We start from the raw sequence: 22029 nt of genomic DNA, 5'->3' as shown, positions 1-22029 counted from the left end.
GCTGTGTTTTCTAAATGTATCAGTAACTTGTCTATCAAAGTATTAATTCAGGACAATTTATTTTATAATTAGGCAAGTAAGAGGGACCCTCCCCATGCTGAGACCAACACAATGGCTGACTATTGGGAACTTTCTCCTCCTCTGCACTGCATGGGGCCTTATGGACTATCCTACACTGCTTATACAGTGGTCACCCACTTGTCAGTGTTCCAACAATGTTCTCATCTGTCTTTGGGAGACATAAGCATTGATGTAGTCAAAACCGTGATACAGCATACACAGGGATTTTAAGATTATGGAGTCAGTGTAACATTAAACAGTTAGGCCAGACTGAAAAGAAACGATGACTCTTTTTCTTCTTTAAAAGAGCCTGTTGCTCTTCTAAAGTGTCCACTATTGTATGGTTTCATTTTTGATAACTGTCACACGATTCTCAGTTTCCCACAGGCCATTTCCCTAGAATTACAATAGCTGACTTTAATCCTTCCTAGAAACATGTGAGTGGGGGGGGGGGGAACAAAAGCAAACAAACTAAAAAACCTCTTAGTTCCAATACACTTTCCCAGTGTTGTGTCCGCAGATATGTAATTTCATATTTCTCATGTTATTTTGTTTCTTTGAGGAGTGAGTTGGTGGATGATATTATGTTGAAATATGAGAAAAATTCATTTTTCAGAGTAGTTCTTTTATGCCATAAGTTGTGTGTACAGAATTTCAAGTAACACACAAGACATTTTGCAAGTGTAGAAGTAGCTCCTTGTTCTCCAACCTATTCAGAATCTGGTATGGTATAATTATGGTAAATCTGGCAGAACCTGGAAGATTTTGGTGGATCCTGGGCTGGTTACTGTGGGTGTAGAAATAATTTTCTGTATGTGAAGCTCTGCATTGAGTCAAACTAATAGGGACCTTTTATGTCAGAATATCTTCCAGGACAATCCTTCTACATATCACCACACTCTGCTCAGGATGCTTCAAAGTCTCCTGTTGCATTGCAGATCCCCGACTCCTGCTCTAGCTGTCCTGACCTATGACCTATGTGTTGTTTTGTTGGTATGCCAGGCCACCATACCTGGAGGCCACTGCACACCCCATTCCCTAGATAGCCATGAGCCTCTCCTATGAGTCCTTGCCCATATGTCTCCTCCACAAAATTTCATAGTCTTTTACTTTCCTGTGAACACCACCCTATTCTGTGTCCATGTCCTTCCCTTAGTGACCCTCGCCTTCTAATATTTTATGAATTCTATGCAGTTTGCTTATTTGAAGTATTGATTTCCTAATTTCCATGCCTACTGCTAGGATAAGGGGTCCCCAAAGACTAAGGCTATGTCTGTTTTCTATATTTCATCATCTTAAGAATACAGGCTCATGACATCAACAGGCATGGAATAAAATGTCTTGATGAATCAATGAATAACCAGGCAATAGACCAAGTGAATGGGAGAAAGCTCGAGTCTATGAAGACTACTTACAGGAGCCAACCAAAGGGCCAGAGTTGGTGTAGAAAAAGCAAGCAGACGGGGAGCAGTCATCCACAGGCTGCTTAAAAGTTATGACAAGTGTGCAACTTGGATGAGCCGAGCCTTTGTGATGGAGAAAAGAGAGCTATATGTAAACCAGGCTACATCTCTTCCTGGAAAGGATGTGACATGTGCTGGGGCAAGCTGCTCACCTGCTGTCCTCCTGTTCTATTTCATGAATTCACCTTAGTATGTGAGGAAGGTGTAGCTAGCAACACAAGAGAACTGTCTGAAAGCCACTTCTGTGACTGATGAGACTGCGAGATGGACACAGTGAGGCTGTGTTTCCATCTCCAAGGCCTACTGCAGAAGTGGTAATGGTCATTCAGTGAACTCCCAGGGGCTGGGTAAACCAGAGCCGTTGTAGAGATTGAAATCAGGATCTTACACGTTGATGATGGTACTTCATCTTCACACTGGGGTGTTGGGGGAATGGTCTGATGTATTTTGATGCTAATTAACAAAAAGCCATCCCACCTGAGCAGGGCAGATGAGATAGGTTCTTGGGCTAAAGTTCTCAGGCTTGAAAAGAGAGGAATTCTGGGAAGAAGAAGAAGAAGAAGAAGAAGAAGAAGAAGAAGAAGAAGAAGAAGAAGGAGGAGGAGGAGGAGGAGGAGGAGGAGGAGGAGGAGGAGGAAGAGGAGGAGGAGGAGGAGGAGGAGGAGGAGGAGGAAGAGGGTCCCAAGGAGAAGGGAAAAGAGGAAGGCTGCCATGGGATAGATGGAAAAGAAGCACATGGCTGGCGTGGATGGAGATTTGGCATAGATGAAGAACATCAGCAAGTATTTGGGATTATGGATGGGAGTTGGCTTGATAGAAATTATTAGAAGCAGATGGCATGGGATTGGTAGTTTAGAGGATTGATATCTGCCCTGCCCCAGGTTAACTAAGGCTATTTTAAAATATAAGAAATGTCTATGTCTTGATTGAAAGCTAGGCCAGCATACTGATAATATAGATAATATAAAAACAACATCGGGTATGTTTGTGAGCCAGAGAGAAACCGCTCATATCACCGAAGAATCAACAGAACAAAGCAACAGCCTACAGACTGGGAAAAGATCTTCACCAACCCTGCATCTGATAAAGGTCTAATATCCAAAATATATAAAGAACTCAAGAAATTAAACGCCACCAAACCAAATAACCCAATTGAGAAATGGGGCTCAGAATTAAACAGAGAATTCTCAACAGAGGAATATCAAATGGCTGAGAAACACTTAAAGAAATACTCAACCTCCTTAGTCATCAGGGAAATGCAAATCAAAACAACTCTGAGATTCCATCTTACACCCATCAGAATGGCTAAGATAAAAAACTCAAGTGACACCACATGCTGGCGAGGATGTGGAGAAAGAGGAACACTCCTTTATTGCTGGTGGGAATGCAAACTAGTACAGCCACTGTGGAAATCTATCTGGCGCTATCTCAGAAAACTGGGAATATGGCTTCCTCAAGACCCAGCTATTCCACTCCTTGGAACGTACCCAGAAGATGCTCCAGCACACAACAGAACATTTGCTCAATCATGTTCATAGGAGCCTAATTCATAATAGCCAGAACATGGAAACAGCCTAAGTGTCCCTCAGTAAAAGAATGGATAAAGAAACTGTGGTACATATACACTATGGAATACTACTCAGCTATTAAAAACAAGGAATTTCCAAAATTTGTGGACAAATGGATTGAACTATAAATGATCATAATGAGTGAGTTAACCCAGAAGCAGAAAGAGTCAAACGGTATATACTCACTTATATCTGGACACTAGCCCAAGAGGCATGTCCCATGAAAGTATTCATTTACCAGGAAAGTGGGTCAGATGGGAGGACATCCTAATGGGACTCTAGGTGAGAGAAGCATGGGAGAATGGGGAAATAGAAGGATCCAGAGGGTCCTAGAAACCTACAAGAGGAACATTATGACAGGTGGATCTGGGCCCGGGGGTCCTGCTCAAACTATGGCACCAACCAAGGACAATACATGCAGTAAACTTCAAACCCCTAGCCAGATCTAGCCAATGGACTGGACATTCTCCCTAGTTGAGACGAGCGTGGGGACTGACTTTCACACAAACTCTGGTGCCCCATTTTTGACCACGTCCCCTGGATGGGGAGGCCTGATGGCCCTCAGAGGAAGGATAGTAGGCTACCAAGAAGAGACTTAATACCCTATGAGCATATACAGGGGGAGGAGGTCCCCCTCAGTCAGAGTCATAGGAGAGGGGAGTAAGGAGAAATGGGAGGGAGGGAGGAATGGGAGGCTACAAGGGATTAGATAACAATTGAGATGTAATAAGAATAAATTAATAAAATATATTAAAAATGGAAATAAAATCTTTAGAGAGAATTAATAAATACATTTCAGTTGATCATTGCTATTACTCAGCTTATCATTAGCCACAAATTGGGCTTACTAGTCATTGTAGCATTTGATAACAACAGGACTTGCAAAAAATTAATCTCTCTTGAAGGAGGAGTGTAATACCCTTTAGAATATTGACAAGAATATTTCACATGGACTTTGTAAAGCCAATAGATCTGAGTGAGAAGTCACTGAAATGGTACCTGGATGCTCTGTCCCCAAGGGTGTAATACTAATGGGTTAAATTGCTAGTTTTCTGGTTCAGCATTTCAGTGCTAATACTTTGAAGTTAGTTATAGGTCCTATGGAGTGTTCAGCAAACCAGCTGCTCACATACAGCACACAGCTGGAGTTCTCCATGTGTCCAATCACCAACAACCTCTGAGCTTTCTAGCATTGAATGGTCAACTCCTGGCATCTCTGCCGGGGAAAGTGCGTTAGTCCGCCAGTGGCTAGCTTGAGTCTTCAGGTTTCCTGATCCCACCTTCTACTCCACAGCACTGGACTCCTATTGAGGTTATTATATCTTGAGCTTTCACACTCACTGGTGTCTTCACACTACAACTCCGATGACTCCAAATACATGGCTGTGGCATCTTTACGATGTAGTAACACTCTCTGATTAAACTTTCATGGAAGGCAGAGAGCCAAGCATTCAAGCCCACGGAGTGCTTTATAATTCTCTTTTATCCACACATTGTTATAGCCCAGCACACAAGAAGGTAACATTTACAAAAACCACAGCTGGCAAGACAGTTGCTTGAGGAAAGAAGTCATTTTAAAATATAATTTTCAGAATAATTTTTAACTATAAGAAATGAAATGCACAATGTCACTTGATTGCTACACTAGACCACTCTAACCTAAATCTCTCTACATACATTATGTGGGTGCACGTGGCTTTAGAGGTCCTACTGCTACACAGAGGAGACCCTGCCTTCAAGCACCTCTCAGGAAATCAGCAAGAGAGACAGATGGGCTAGAGGCTTACAAGGACTAAGTGATGGGCCCTGGACCCTGGGCCATGAGCCCTGGACCCTGGGCCCTGGGCCCTGGGAATGATTCCTGGTAAATGTGGCACTCCCTAAGTGTCTAAGACATAACCAGCCTTCTCATTTAAAAGTTGGGCATTGTTGGTCCTTCATTCCGGGATCAAAAGCATAGACGGTCAGAGTACTGTATATAGCTGAGAATATGTTCAATGCTTCATTAAAGAAGATAAGCCTGAAGTATATTAATTTTGGTGGATTTATTTAGTATATACTACATACAAGTCATAAAAACAGAAATGTTACACACACATACACACACACACATGCACGCACGCACACGAGATTTTCTTTTAGGTGATATAAAAGTTTTCAAAGGAGAATGTGTGTTTGTGTGTGCATCTGTGAGTGTCTATGTACATGCCTCTGTGCGTGGCCTTACACTTGGTTCTTTTAACCTGGTTGTTTTTAACTACCGATAACAAATTTGTCCAGTGAAACTGTAAAAATACACGCCTTAAAGAAAAAATTAAGCACATACTCAAAAATGTGACTTGACAAAGTGTAACTATTCCTAAGCTAAATACAATTATCTACAGTGTAGTTCTATACACTTGATTAAGAGTTATACTGCTCCTTGATAGGATTAAACTTCAAAGAATAATTGCATGACTTTTTTTTTTTTTTAAAGAATAAAGACTATTGATTTTTCTGAGGTGAGCTCAGAAATTCAAGATGCTTGATCTACTGATAACATAGATAGATGCAAATATGGTAACTATATTCCATTTGCATATTCATGCAGTTACATACACACAATGAGATCAGGGACTCACAGACATTCCTAAAGAAAATGTTTCCCATTTGACATTACTCTCCACTCATATTTTTTCTTTTCTTTCCTTCCTTCATAGCAAAGGGCCTTTTGTGAGTTGTACGACACACCCACAGAAACTGTGTGGATCCCACGTTCCTTTTGTCCCCCTTGAGTGCACCCACACAAAAGAGCAAAGGGTCCTTACCTGGCTGAAGCTCTGGCTGGCAGCTCGGGCTTGCGTGCTGCGTGCTGGGAGCTGAGAAGGGGCTGTGTCACCCAGGGCCAGGGTCTGGTTGCTATGGTAGCTGGCCGGATACTGGAAAGACCCTTCAGGTTTGGAATTGAGCTGAAGTGCACTCTGGGAGAGCAAGCTGGGCCCTGCGTTGAAAGTCATTTAGAGCAGTCAGTGACAGTCTCAGTGAAGCAGAAATGACATGTATTATTTATTGAGAGTAGCCTAGAATTATCACATGCACATGATTCTAGCCATCTATGCTTTGAGTTCTGAGAACTAAAATGACCATGTAATTCGGCTCCAACTCTCAGATGAGATTTTTTTTTTTTCATGGCTTAAAAGTTCTCCGAGGAGTAGATTTTTCAAATGATCTCATCCTGACCTACATAGAGATATTTCTTATGAGGCAAATTAATCAAGTAGTTATTTTTGGGCCAGACAATATCAGAAACATTTGAAATAATGTAAAAAAAATCCACTTTTTTATACATGTTAATTGCATTAATATAATTATATCTCCTGCTTCATGACTGGCATGCTAAAGCACTCAAAATCTTCAAGCTGGTAACAGATTCTATTGTAAAAATAATGATGTAATACCATAATGCTGGAGAGAAGACTTTAAAATATTAATAGCTGTTCATACAATGTAGGATTCACCCTGGTCTCATGTGGTCCCTGAGGACTAGTTATCTTTGCCATCACAGCAGAACAAAGAGAAAGATATGGTGTTAAGATCCATGCTGTTAACATGGCATGCATTATAGGCAAGGAGAAAGGATGGCCAGGTCCTGGCTTTAAGAGTTAGTTACAACTTGCGAGTTTGGCTTTATTTTCTTTTTCTTTTTTCTTTTTTTAATTTTATTTTATTAATTTATTCATATTACATCTCAATGGTTATCCCATCCCTTGTATCCTCCCATTCCTCCCTCCCTCCCATTTTCCCCTTACTCCCCTCCCCTATGACTGTTCCTGAGGGGGACCTCCTCCCCCTGTATATGCTCATAGGGTATCAAGTCTCTTCTTGGTAGCCTGCTATCCTTCCTCTGAGTGCCACCAGGCCTCCTCATTCAGGGGACATGGTCAAATATGGGGCACCAGAGTTCGTGTGAGAGTCAGACTGTGGAGAATGTCCTGTCCATTGGCTAGATCTGGGAAGAATGGCTTTATTTTCTTATATTCTACTTAAATGGAATTCTTGCATGAGATCGCACATCTTATTTTAGGGAAAAATATTTATTTCAAAACTCAAGCTCAGTATTCACTTTAGGAATTTAAACGCCCATGGAGAAGTTAGCATGTACTTGCTAGTTTCCCTCGCGTGTGTTGGAGAGGTGGTTGGTGTAAGAACAGTGGTAGGCAAAAGCTTGTCAATACAACTTCTTCCTGTTTCTTAGCAGCATGGTACAAAGCCAGCTCCTCTTCATGCAGAGTAGTAAAACACAGGACCTACAGGACAGCCATGGAACATTCTTCATACTTTCTTTCCTTTCAGCTATGGGACATTCTTGATACTTTCTTTTCTATCCTTTTTGAGATAACAGTATCATTTCTGGTAAGCAGGAAATCACTGGATCCTCACTTGTCTCTAATTATGATGTTCTCTTTTAAATGAAATCCTAGGTGTGACAAGAACCATTTTTGCACAACTACTACATGTCTATTTTTAGTAGTGTTTGTTCTCATGAGCCTTGTTTACAGTCTGTCTTTCCCCATTCCTCACTGGCACTTCTAAACATCACGAGTATATCATTTAAAATCGTGGTTCCCTCCAGTCCCAATTTTATCATGAAAGGTATCACAAAAGCCGAACTGCCACTTTTTCTTTTTCTTTTTTCATTTTACTTAATTTATTCAGACTACATCTCAATTGTTATCCCCTCACTTGTATCTTCCCGCTCCCCTTCCCTCCCTCTTTCATCCTATTCCTCTCCCCTAGGTCTGTGACAGAAGGGGTCTCTTCCTGGTAGCCTGCTTACCCTTCCTCTGAGTGTCACCTGATCTCCCCACCAAGGGGAAATGTTCAAATAGGGGGCGCCAGAGTGCAACTCTTTTTCTTTTAACACAAAACAAAATCCCGAGACAGTATACACCAGGAAATTGTGTTTTAAACAGCTGGCCAAAAGACCATGTAGTCTGCTTTGATGGTACTACAAGCCGAATCACCAGACCAATGATGCCTCTGTGGAGTGAAGCATCTGCTTCATCCAGGGTAGCAGGAGTGCACCGCCCTGACAGCAGTGGTGGAAGCTCCAGACACAGCAAAGTCAAGAGCTGGTCTCTAAGCTCTAGAACACAGGCAGGCAGAGTTCAGGAAAAGCTTTCAGAAAGCAAGTAGAAAACTCCGGGGCAGTGAGACACAGGGGCTAACCATGGAGAGAAGACAGACGTCCTTACTAGAAGAGCAGTGCTGAGTTTTGGCCAAGTGGTTAAGTCCTGATCCTGAAAGAGGAGCACAACTTTATGGAGGGAGCACAGTGAGAGGGCAATGCCTTTTCTTGATAGTCACTGATACAGCGGAAACAGGAAGCTTTGCACTGTCTTCTTTTTGTTAATTCATTCAGGAAATTAGATGGGCACATAGCAGCCTGTACTGGGCACGTCGGCCTCCCAAAACGGTGCAAGGGCAAGGAAGGTTAGAGCAGACACGGCAACAGAATTGGAAATCTCAGCAAAGTAAAATAAAAGAGAACCTTTGATTTCACATAATTTAACATAATCCATAAGGCAAGATGGTCACATGTTCTAATTATTTGCCTTTCAAGAGAGTGTGTCAATTTGCTCCAATGAACTTTCCTGAGTAGCAAGTTAACTAAATTTTGTGTTTTATGAATAGATTCATACAATTATCTCTGGAAATGTACAAATGTTGTTCATGCAGGATTTTCAAATAACACTGCAAGGTTCTTTTGCAAAAAAAAAAAAAAAAAAAAAAAAAAGAATTTCAATTAAAACTGTGGTTTATCTGCTCCTGAGAAATACGTCTCGGGGTGATCAAATCTGCTCATCTTTTACAGACTCAGTCATGTATTTGATCAATACTCAATGAAAACAAATCAAGACTCCCTAGCTCATTATCCGCTAAGACATCTCAAGCCCTGAAACCAAGATGTGCTCTGACAACAGTAATTGCACCAACGAGCAGTATATCATAGCATTACAATGCTGGTATGTCACCTGCCAAGGACAAAGCAGTCAGGACAACATCCCAGACCCTGTGTGCATCTTACAGTGACTTTTCCCACTGTTCATTAAACTTCAAATCGCAAGATTTATTTTATTTCCAGTTTTGGCGAACAGGCATACATGAGAATATAGCTAGAAGATAGTTTTTTTTTTTTAAATCATGCAAAATCGCTAAATCACTTTATAATGGAAGCCAAATTTGCATACAGATCTCCATTAGCTGATTAATATGACTGTGCATTGAGGCAGAAAATATAAATTTGCCTAAGATTTTTAAGGAATTTAGTGTAGGGATTTAAATTCTATTTCTCTCTCTCTTTTTTCCCTCTAGAACGATTGGATTTATATGTAGGCTTGCCGGGGCTAGAGGCAAACTCAGGCAACGATGTGAGGAAACGGAGGGTATAACCCAGGATGATGGTCTGATGTGGAAGGATTTAGCGAGGGAACAGAGGACATTTCCCCCCTTAAATACTCACGTCTCCTGCACACATCAGCACTTTGAGGACGAAAGGGTCTTACAGAATTGACACCCTCTTGCTGCAGAAAAAAACCCCTCAATTCTCAGCTCATCGTATTTCCCCAGTGATCTGCTACTTTCAGGTCCCACCAAGGACTGGGGTGGGCTCAATGTTTACTGCTGGTGTAGCAAAGTCAACCTCAGTAAATACGAAGGTTGAAATCTTGTTTTTTAAACATAGATTTTTAGACCCACTCACAAGTTATATCAACATAGACACTATACTCCAAGTCCATTTCTCATGAAATTAACTGGGTGCTCTTAAGAATATCTGTGATCATGCATGGTTGATGTTCGCACAGGTTTAAAGAGACCTTATCTGGAATTTTCAGTTCTTGCCTGATTTAGCTGAACGTCTGTCCCAGATACATTAATTCCTAATTAAACCACACAGTGTGCCATAACACAGAAAGGCCAGAGGCCTCCTAAATGACACTCACAAGCCGTCATTTAAGTCACAAGCACGTTAGCAAAAATGATTGGATACTTGTTGAAAGCAATCAACCCGGAAGCAGAAGTCAGCAGATGTGAGGTTAGATTTCCCACATATTTACACAGCCACAGATGCAGCGGTGGTGGCGGTGGCGACAGTGCTGGCACGTGCTCTCTCTCAGCAAGGAATATCTATCAATCCCTCTGCTACTGAGAGAAGCAACGTGTTCCCTGGCTGGAGTTATGTGGTCCATGGTGATGTCAGGGATCAAACATTGCTGTCTGGCTTCAGGACCACTCCTAAGCAAGGCCTTGCATTATTTTGCTGCTCCACATCTTAATATGTCCAAAGATGAGTTTTAAGATTCTTCACAGAATGCAAGATTTTAATGTGAATTATTTTATGCCACATTATTGTTTATTATCATTATCACTTTTTTTTTTTTTTTTTGAGACAATGTTTCTCTGTGTAGCCACTGCTGTAGACCAGGCTGGCCTTGAACTAACAGTGATCCACCTGCCTCTGCCTCCAGAGTGCTGGGATTAAAGGCATGCACCACCACGCCCGGCTTCATTATCACTATTATTTAACTACTTGCTCAATCACAGAGCCACATGGTTTTGTCTTCCTAGAAACTTGTTATAGTGTTGTTTCCACATAGTACTTATTGCTTTGTTTCAACACCCTTTATGATTTTATTTTTTTTGGCTGCATTGTTTGAATGATGCTGGGAAAAAAAAAAAAAAAAAGAATTACAAACAAACATCTATTGTCACATCCAAGAGCTGAAAAGCTAAATTTGTTGTCATCAGGAGAAAGTTGTTCTTGTTTTCTCAACCTGAGCTTTCTTTCTCTGCTAACTGTGAAGCTTATTCTCAAATGTCAAGTGTGTAAATATCACCTCATCCATGCACCTTGCCCTGATCTCTGACTGCCCAGGGGAAAAATTAACCGCATCCTGTCATGCGACTGAGACCCACTACGGAAAGTTTTAACAGTCTATCACATAGATTCACGAGTACTGTTTAGTATAATAAAAGGTTCTTGGAAAAATGCAATGAAAGCTGAAACTATAGAAACATGGATGCCCCCTCCAGTGGTAACATGGGTTAGCATGTGGTACATTTAGGAAATGGCAGACATCTAAATTGATAGTAGGACAATGCTTTGATGCTTACTGATTCAGTCCTGGAGTTTGAGAAGATGGTGGGAATTCATCTACAAAGTTAAAGGCAGCTTCGGACTCTAATGGAACTTGACTCATGTAATATTTTATGTCTTTAATAATTTCCCCAGCAATTTAAAAAGCATATTTCAATCATACATATATGCACAGAAGTATGGTTGTGAAAGTCACCTGTAGAGGAGTGTGAAGACTTGAGAATAAGGACAGGTTTCCAAAGGCCAGAGTTTATACCACTAATTTCAAAGAATTATTTACTGTTGTTTAAAATGCATTAAGAAAAACAAGCAAACAAAAAAAACCTAAGAGGATTGGCTTTGAACAGACACCCAAAGGGATGATTTGTGAGACTGTTAATTTAGGACAATCAGCAGAAAAATTAAAATGCAAGTGATGCCCACTTTCAGAGGGCCATGCTTGCAGTTTTGGCTAAATTTATGATTATCAGGAAGAATAGAAACATGATACATTCTGACCATTTCTGACATTTTTATGCAAGCCATGAAAAATAATACTACCAAATTGCACACACATCTGTAACAATGGAGAAATTTGTACTTATCCCTGCCTTCTTGCTACTTCATTTCTGGATCAAGGAAGAACATTAAGAATGATTTGAAGACAAACTTATTTTGTTTGTTTGTTTGTTTGTTTGTTTGTTTTTACATGAAAGTAAACTCTTACAACAATACCAATTAAAGGGGCGGGGGGGGGGGGCGGAGGGACGGAGGGGAGGACTGGCCTAACACCAATAGTAGGTAGGGCTGAGAGAAATAAATGATGTGCTTCTGTATCAAGGATCAAGGTGTTCTTACAAATTAAAAACTAAAGGAGAAAACTGATAATTATTTCTAAGATTATTATGGTCATAGTAATCACAGATTGTTCTGCAGAATATAAACCATAAATGATTTTAATAATAAGCCACGTATCCTTTTTATCTATTGCAGAGGCTTTCTTTGGGTTCTAAGAGAACCTTTTACTTCACCAAGCCACTTAGAAGATGTACTTGGTGGAACTAAACTGTTTTTTTTTTTCTCCCCGAGCTTCATTAGTCACTTATTTATGAGTTACCATTTGGAGAAGTCCCAGAGAGGAGGCTCCCAACCCACCCACCACCTCAAGACAAAACTGAGGACAAAATTCCCAGGGCGTGATATACAGAAGGGCTTGGAGTGCACTGGGCTGCTCTGTGAGCAGAGAGGCATTTACAGTTCACCTTTGTCTCCATATCCATATGTATCCAGAATACACATTACACCTGCTCAGTTGATTCCAATATGCAAAATGATTTATGTGAGAATTAAAACTTTGAAGGTCCCAAAAAGACTGAATCGCACACACATAGACTTTAAACTGACTTAAATCCAACAAATGCTGCTGTCCTGTTGCTTTTGCAAGCTTGGCTGATGCAGACCCATAGGCCTGATGTTGGTAAGGGTCTCACATAATTCAGTGTCTGTTTCTTTGAGTTGTACATGAAAGAGGGGACTGAGAAGGTGTATTTGGTCAAAAGCACAAAGGCCAAATATGTAACTTTAGTTCGCAATGCTTTGCTAAGGAATTTTACAGCTCCTGGAGTGTAACCTGGGAACAGTGTTTTTATTTCACATTCCAGTTTCCAAGTGGTTCTTTACAAAGGTTTATCTTCTGGTTGTTTACTCTTAGGTAGTTCTATTCTATAATGAGAAGAAAAAATAAAATCTACATGTATGTTCTTCTAATAATTAAAAATCTAATGAGTACAGACACATCTCTGAGTACCAATCATCTTGAAAAGAAATGGAAAATCAATGGAGGCCAGTTATGAAAGAAATAAGACTTAAAACTAAATCTAAAAATGGCACAGCCAGTGTGTGGGTTGTTCTGGCTCATGATGACATTTCATAATGGTGGACTTGTCCTTATCCTTGGGGTGCACACGGCTCTTTGTGAATTTGTCCTTATTTCCTATGATATATCTTGTCATATCTTACTGATGCTCTGTCATCTCTCAATCCTAGGGGCTCTCAAAGTTTTGGTCTCCCAAACCAGTTGTGCCTTTATACATTACCTAGGGCCTCCATCTACCAGCTTTTATTGACCCAGATTACATGCAGTGACATTTTAAAATTTTTAATTTATTATAATTTATTCAGATTACATCCCAATTGTTAACCTCTCCCTTCACTTGTATCTTCATATTCTCTCTCTCTCTCTCTCTCTCTCTCTCTCTCTCTCTCTCTCTCTCTCTCCTGCCCTATTCCAGTCCCTAGACCTCTGAAAGAAGGGGACCTCCTCCCCCACCATATAACCACAGCCTATCAGCTTGCATCTAGATAGCCTGCTTCCCCTTCCTCTGTGTGCTTCCAGGCCTCCCCACCAAGGGGAAGTGATCAAATTGGGGGCACCAGAGTTCATGTCAGAGGCAGTCCCTGCTCTCCCCACAATTGTGGAGAATGAGCTGTCCATTGACTAGATCTGAACAGGGGACTATTTAAGCCAGAAGACTTGTCAGCCAATATTTCCTTCTGTGGTAACATGGATACCCCCCTATGTCCTGTGGTCACAGGAAAACGCCCTGAACTGTCACATGGGAGAAAATAAAAATCATCGAAAGGCATTTGATCTTTTAGCATTATCATAAAGTGCATTTGACTTTGAGGGTTCTCTGTATGATTCTTGATGTACACTACTACCCTGTTCCAAGAATTCCCAAGTACATTTAAGAGATCGCCATGTTTACGTCTGGAGTATCAGCATCTCTCCATGTAGGAAGATATGCCACAAGAAATAGGGACAAAGTTTACAGAGTATCCATATAGAGCCTAAGGCTTTCTATCCTGTCAAGTCTAGACTTGGCTTCCACCATGATAGACAAGAAAGGAAAAACAAAACAAAACAAAACAAAACAACAACAACAAAAAACCAAACTGCCCCTTTCCCTTGACCACAGCTTTCATGTGCTGGATGAGTTTGACTCGTGTGTTTCTCTGGTGTTCCTTCCTGAGACTGTGAGAAGCCACTTCACAACGTGCCTCTCACTTTTAATATTATCAGTCATACCGATATATGGTGTACATCATTTTACTAACTTGCTGTCTCAAAGGTTCTCACATGAATTAAGTTTTCTAATAACAAACCGAAAAGGAGAGACAGTAGATTTGTAGCGGATAATGCATTCATTGTCACCAAATTGCATACCTTCTATTTGGGTCCTGTCCACTGTGTGTGGGCGTCTGTACATCATTGATTCCTGGTATTTTATCATAAGCTGATTTGAAAGCTCAGAATTATATACATTTTAAAAACATTCCTCATAGATGAGCTCTCAGGAGCTGCCCACTGAATGGTAGAATTATCCATGATATACCAGCGCTCTAATTCTTTACTATACTAGATAAAGGAATAACTGCTCTTTTAAAATATATTAGACAACTTAATTTCTGGCTAACTTACATGTCATTTTCTCCCGAGATGTCCTTTTATTTTGGAATTTGTTCTTACTTTAGTTCTGATTTTGATGGACAGTATCTTTATTAGTTCCTGAGTGAGATGCCACCAGCCTTATCTCTCTCTTGTCTCTGAGTCTATATCTCCAAGGTCGTTTGAGGTACATGAAGTCCTTGATCCATGTTCATTCGGGCCAAACTGCACACGACACGGAGGACCTCATGGCTCCCAGCACCCATCAGTAAATTGTTGCTGTTGCTTATATGTTCTGTTTCATTTAACTAAAGCAACCACAATTTCTGAAGCCACCTTCTAGTGACTGACACACATTTATTGGAACTGAAATTAGAGCGCCAGCAGCCATGAGAAAATGGCAGAATGGCAAAGGTTGTTCATGTTTTACATACTGTTTAGTAGAGGGTTTTTTTTTAGTGGAAAATATTTATAACTACCACGTCACAATGCTAGTATAGCTGGGTAGTTACTGTTCATTGTGGCATGAACAGTATTACTAAAGATTACTATATTTCACCATTTATTTTTAATCAATCCTTAGGAAGAAAAATAACAAAAGCTTTAAATATAACAGGCTAAGCACCACTGCTCAGGTATTGAAATAGCTTTCTATTTAATATTTTTTTGCAGGCTGACTTAGACTTATTTAGTTTTGTTTTAGTTCCCTTTGAGTGGGGACTAGGAGGTTGGTTCTCAAGGGCAGGATGCCAGGTTCAATTTAGCATTAGCTAGTTCACAGCTATTCTAGCTAATGAAGCCATTGATTGAATAATCACAAGGGACTCCCCAAATCTGATGTGCTTTCCGCTAATTAGATGGATGTATCCAAGAGCGGTACATATCCATGTGCTGTTTCTAGACCAAGGGCACCCACATTGGATACTATTGCGCTACACAGTAGACCACTGTGCTGGCTAGCCTTTTGACCTCCTCATCCCTCCTCTCAAGCCCTCCATTGACAAGGAGGTCAGGCACTTGTTGGATGTGGCTGGAGGCCATCTAGAAAAGAAGCAAGGAGGGCAAGATTACTCCAGTACAGCATGCCACTGCTTGACTCTGCTCCTACCAACGGAGCAAGCTCCTTCAGGTCCAAGGGTGCTGACAGCTCCGTCAGTTTGTTGCTAATTACTGGATGTTTCAGTGTGTGCGGTCTGTTCCTTTAATCTCACTTACCTCTTTGTAAACAGTCTCTTAGTTAAATTGCTTTTTGTTAAACTCCTTTGAATAGAATCTTTATCCTAGTCCGACCCCTAACTGATAGACACACAGGGAACAATCAACATTTTAATTTCTAAATCCTTTCAACACTTGACATTAGCAGTGTTCTGATATCCCAAATTGTAGTTAAGCATTCAATATTTTCAGATTATTTTCCCAAATTTTATACGGTGACATTAGTCTCAAAGTGTTGAGAACAAATGTCCTGAGTAACAACATTCCCAAGATGGCTGTGGCTCATGTTTGGGTGCTGCTTTCATATGTATGTATGTATGTATGTGTGTATGTATGTACTATTTTAATGGCCCAAATTAGAAAACAGTGAAAAAGCAACCAACATTCCAAAGGACAATTAAGCTGTAGTACATTTTTACAATGTAACTCTATTTACTTCTGATAAAGTTAACTACTATTTGTAACAAAATGGACAAATCTCACAGCTTGCAATGCAAAGCAAAACAAGAAGATACTATGTGAGTGTGCATGGATGGATCCAGAAGGCAAACAAAGGTCTGAAGAGCAGCTGCCTTGTGGGAAGGCAGTGGATGGGTTGAGTTCCTGTGTTTGCTTTAGTTACTTTTCCTTTCTTTTAAGCTGGATGGAGCGCTTAGGTGAAAATCTTAGCGGTCTTTAATCGGAGTCCCCTGTACATTATAGAAAGTTGATACTATTCCTGAAAACACAGAGCAAGTACAAAACGTATCCGCGATAACTGGAGCGTTGAAGTGCCCTGTAATGTGTAACAGTAAAGGGTCATGCCATCTGTGGGTGGCTCTTGTGCTCACACTGCAGGAGAAGAAACTCGTCCACCCAACATTCCTTTAATGGCCTAAATCTGTCAGAGCTTCTCAGCTGAGAAGGTGAGTGTGGCCGCTTGTTTCATTACAGTAAAATGCCACGCATACATCCCTGTTCCTGCTTATTGTGTCAACCGTTTCATTTTAAGTTGTTTTATTCTTGAAATACTTTTACCATGTCCAACTTTCCTGCTGTTTTTATTTCTGTGTGTATCTGAGTGAGAATGTGCATATGGGTGTGTAGGTTCCTATGGAGTCCGGAAGACAGAATCCAGAACCAGAATCAGCGGCCATTGTCAGCTTCTGGACATGGGTGCTGACAGCCAAACTCAGGTCCTGTGTGTGTAAACTACTGAGCCTTTACTCTCCAGCCCTTATTTGGCTCTTTTTAGGATTTTCAGAAAATAAACACAGCATTCCTTTATTTAAAAAATAAAGTTTAGATTTCCATGGAACAAGTTTTATTATGAAATGTTGGTTTGTTTTGTAAATAGTGTATAATTTTCTCACCTGAGTCAATGCTTTCCAGAAGCACAGTTCCTTGCTTATGATATGATTACATTTATTATTGTCTTATTTGTTTTTAACTTTAGTGAATTATTATCAGTGAATATTAAGTTGTAATTTGATGTTTCTATTTTATATGTGATCATTTTGTCAAAATTTCCTAACTAAAATTTTTTATAATAATATGCATAAATATTGAAAATATATTAAATATGTCAATTTAAAAATATTTACTTATTTGTTTTTATTGATTCTTCTTACATAGTCCAGCTGGCCTCAAACTCTCTCTGTAGTTTTGACTTTCTGTTGTCTCCATCCACCAAATGTTGAGATTTGGATAGGGCCCATCCTGAGGGATTGAGTCATGGGGTCTGTATGTGTTGCCTGAGCAGCTTGGTAATGGAACCACTTCCACAGCCTCTGTTTGTCAATTGTAAGGTCCAGTTTTCTTTTACATTTTCTTTTAGCTTTCTATCTAAATGTGCACTGAAAAGGTGAAAGTAATCCTTTTTATTTATTGCTTTTGCTTTTGAAATTATAATTACATCATTTACTTTTTCCTTTTCCACCCTCCAAATCCTCCCATAGACCTCTCTTTGCTCTTTTAAATTCATGGTCTCTGTTCCAGTTAATTATCATTACATGGATATATGCATACATATATAATCCTAAATATAAACTGCTCAGTTTGCATGATGCTATTTATATGTGTGTATGTTTAGTTTTGATGTTTTTGTTTTAACACCCATGCTCTGTGCTAGTCTACTCAGTTTCTGTGTAGCCTTAGGTTTATCACATCTTTATAGGTGAAACAAGCTTCGCTGCCTCACTGCCCTCTTTGAAACGATGGCGAGTTCTTTTGTATTCATTTCTATTCTATTTTAACAGTGTGATTCACTTATCTCTGTGTTCACTGCAACTGCCAGCATAATTGTGTCCAGTCCTTTAATTTCTATTTATTTCATTGATCCTGTTTCATGTACACATAACAATTTTATTTTTGTTGGCTTACAGAAAGTGTGAGATTAATATAATGAGCTTAAACCTGTTGTAATTTGCTTGCCTCTTATTTTTCTCTTCCCTTCATCTTTTCTCTACATTCTATTTATTCAATGTTGATCTTCCAAAACTCATAATCAAATATGCCACTCTATTACATAAAAATGAAACATCTACTTTCATGGTCCTTCTGAGCAAGATGACCGTGCTGTGTGTTGCTTTCTTTACTCTGTAATAAGGTATGAGCATGTATTCAAATATTAGTTAAATACAATTTGGCACCATGACTCCCAGGAAAGCAGTGACAACTGTACATTTTAAAATACGAATGTGGCAACCAAGTATAATGTCAACCTTGCAACTTATTTTATGAGTATAAATGCAGGAATTTTGCTTTGAACATGCCTGAAGATGCACAAAGACTATCTAAAATAATAGTGGGCTGCAGAGATGGTTTAGAGCGCCATCTGCTCTTCCAGAGGTCCTGAGCTCAATTCCCAGAAACCACATGCTGGCTCACAACCATCTCTAATGTAATCTGATACCCTCTTCTGCAGATAAAGCTCTCATATGCAATAAATAAAAAAATAATAGTGGTATTACATATACTATAATGAAAAGAGCTAATATATAAATTAAATTATTTAAAAAACAACTATGGCATTTTACTCTCGGCCTTCCCTTTATGACAAACCTTTATGTGCATTCAAGAAAATTATATTTTATTTCATTTTTAAATTCTTAATTGATGTATTGGATGCTGGGATTACAAATATAATGTGTGCTTTAATAGTGTGACATTTCAGTCATTTGTGAAATCTTGCTAAAATAAGTCAACAGGACTTTATAATTTGTTAAGAATAGGTTTATTCCAATGCCTAAACTAAGCTTCAACCTTTCTAGAGAAAAAACATAGTTATGAATGAATAAATCTTTAATAATGGTATTCGTTAAGTATAGAGATGTAAAGTTGTCACATATTGCAGAGCACAAAGTAGTTAAAAGTGACTGTATTATGTGGGAAATCAATCTTATATAATAGCAGATCAGGAAGAGCTCTGCCCACAATGGTCTGTATGCACAATTCTAAGGCAGTCCTTGTGTTGCTTAAGCACATACATATGTGTTCACAAACTATATTTGTCTAGAAAGTGAAAAATCTCTACTCTAATTGCTGACGTAGGAGAGTTTGTAACCTAATTCGTGCAGGGGGACTCTTCAGAGTGAAGAATAAATAGATTATGAAGCTTGTACTACACGTGGCTTGTGCAGTGGTTTGAATGAGAAAAGTCTGAACACCTGACGTTTGTTTCTCAGCTGGTGGTGCTGCTTAGGGAGGCTTAGGATAGGGAGAATTCCTTCCTGAAGGAATTACCCACCATCACCTGGCAGGCCCCGCCCCACGTCCTGCTTTCCTCACCTTTATCAAGGTGTTTTGCCAGAACAACAAAAGTAACAAGACTAACCTGTAATGCCATTATGTTTTGAAAAGTCACAGTACTCTTACTGTACTCTCCCTGCCTTTTGTAGAGGTTGCTGTGGCCTGGGATGTGGGTCAGTTTGTAGAACGCTTGCCTAGCATGAAGTTTACATTCCGTTCCTAGCACTGCACACAAATGGTGTGGAGACACATGCCTGTGATCCCAGCATCCCAGAGATGGAGGTATTTGAATCAGAGGCTCAAGGTCTTTCTTTGGGCATAAACATAGTCACTGGGAAGACAGTGTGGGCCACCTGAGTCTGTCTTAAGGATCAAAGAAAACTCAAGCTACAAAACGCAGTATGGTGGCTGTGAGACCTACTTTCACTGGTGGAGTAGTCCTGTGGGTCAAGAATTCCTGACTCCTGCAGAGAGCGAATGCAGGAGTCCACCAGCTCAAGGCCCGTCGTAAGTTCGTCTTCGATATCCTTTTGACCATCTGAAAGGAGATACATTCAAGTGGTAAACATGGTAGTTTAATACTAAAGCGTCAAGTCAGTGGTTCTCAGCCTGTGGGTCAAGACCTCTTTGGGGGAATCGCATATCAGATATGCTGCACATCAGATATTTACACTACGGTTCATAACAGCAGCAGCATTGCAGTTATGAAGTACCAATGAAATAATCTTACGGTTGGGGGTCACCACAGAACGAGGAGCTGTTTTAAAGGGTCACAGCATTAGGAAGGTTGAGAACCACGGCTTTAGGTTATCTCTTGACAATCAAGTGCTACATTTATTAGACAACATATTCGCAAGCTTTGACGTCAAGCACAGAAACCAACGTTAATCAATTACACGTATCCCGGAAGATTAAGTTATCAGAAAATTAAGAGGCTTTAACCTCCCCCCCCCCCATCCCCTAATCATGAGTTAGCTTAACTTTACTTAATTTTCACCATCGTCAGGCTTTTTTTTCCCCCCTAGTTCACTTTTAGAAATCTAAAGTTCATCAGAAAATTAATCAGTAGAGGAACACATAGAAGGAGTAAGATTGCCGTCAAGCATTCATACTTCACCTTGCGTCTGCCAGTGGAACTGCTCTCCTGCTGAACTGCAAGAAAGAGAACACACAGCTGTAACGAGCCAATCAGCAAGGAAGGGACTCTACACACAAGCTTTGCAGGACCTCAGAGCAGGAGAGCTGGGCTCCTGGGACCTGCTCTCATTCCTCAGAAAGCAAGCGGTCCCGTTGAGATAGAATTTTAATTTTCATGCATTTGCTGTACATCTCTTTTTGATTCATGGGTAATACCATGCTACAAATGGACATTGTTCAGGATTTTTCATAAAGATAGCCATTTTTTTTTCACAAGACCAGTTCATATGGATAGTTCAGTTTTACTCAATTTTAGTTATTTAAAATATCTAAAGTCTGCATGACACTGTAAAATAGCCCAGTAAAAAAATCTATATCCCCTTATATTAAAAACATTATAAAATAACTTTCTGCCTTCACTTCAACATTTCTTATGAATCCTTCTTTCCAGTTGATTGTTGTGGTTTAAATAAAGGGACTTAAAATAATAATGTATTACCAAAAACTGAATATGTATTTTGAACTTTCCCTCCTAACAATAATTTTTATTAAAATGATCAACCTAGGAGTTGCTAATATATATATATATATATATATATATATATATATATATATATACATACCAATGACATTTTAGAGTAGGCCTGCAAAGATGACTGATTTACTTACATGGCTTATTAAATATAAAATAGATAAATACATTTGAAATTTCCTGGTGTGAGCAACTTCCATTGAATGTTCTTCCAATGGTGCCACCATTCTCTGTCACTAACTGACAAGAAGTGGCAGTAACAGTGACAGACACCATTTTGAGAATGGCTTTCTACATGTGTTTCACCAGATCTCTGCCTTCATCAAGCAGCTTCTATGAATAGCTCATCAGTCCTTTAACAGTAAGTGGATTTTAGACCCTTAATTTGTACCTTAGAGGCAGCCTCTGAATACATTCATGTGGGAAAGGGGGATCCTGGTATAAATCAGCACTCAAAAAAGCCATGATTGATGTAAATGAGAAGAAGAACGGTCCCTTTAGAAACGAATGACTATTACAGGGTGTCTTGCTCCTGAGCCAACTCATATTAGCAAAATGGAAAAGAATTTTACAATGCTAAGAGCTAAAGACAGATCCGACACATGAAAAGTTAACTACAAATTCATTTCCATGAAGCTCTTCCATCCATTAAAGAGATAGAGCACTATAAAGGAGCTATATCTAACCACTAAGTTCAACCCTTGCCATAGGAATGTAATACACACATCAATATTTTTTAAATGATAAGATGGTTTCCCTTA

At 39.8% G+C, this 22029-nt stretch overlaps 1 protein-coding gene across 4 annotated transcripts in view; it reads right to left on the bottom strand.

Moving 5' to 3' along the window:
* Positions 1 to 22029, bottom strand: part of Ctnnd2 (catenin delta 2) — an 843915-nt gene that overhangs the window by 399646 nt on the left and 422240 nt on the right. For all 4 annotated transcript variants that reach the window (XM_051151017.1, XM_051151020.1, XM_051151018.1 and 1 more), the window contains 3 exons: positions 20717 to 20751; positions 20021 to 20137; positions 5899 to 6071 (listed from right to left, as the gene is read on the bottom strand). In XM_051151017.1, the coding sequence (XP_051006974.1) occupies positions 5899 to 6071; positions 20021 to 20137; positions 20717 to 20751 (325 nt within the window). The remainder of the gene's footprint in view (positions 1 to 5898; positions 6072 to 20020; positions 20138 to 20716; positions 20752 to 22029) is intronic.

The sequence above is a fragment of the Acomys russatus genome, chromosome 9 (genome assembly GCF_903995435.1).
Source record: "Acomys russatus chromosome 9, mAcoRus1.1, whole genome shotgun sequence".
In the NCBI taxonomy this organism is placed as follows: Eukaryota; Metazoa; Chordata; class Mammalia; order Rodentia; family Muridae; genus Acomys; species Acomys russatus.
This window is presented reverse-complemented; position numbering and strand designations above follow the sequence as displayed.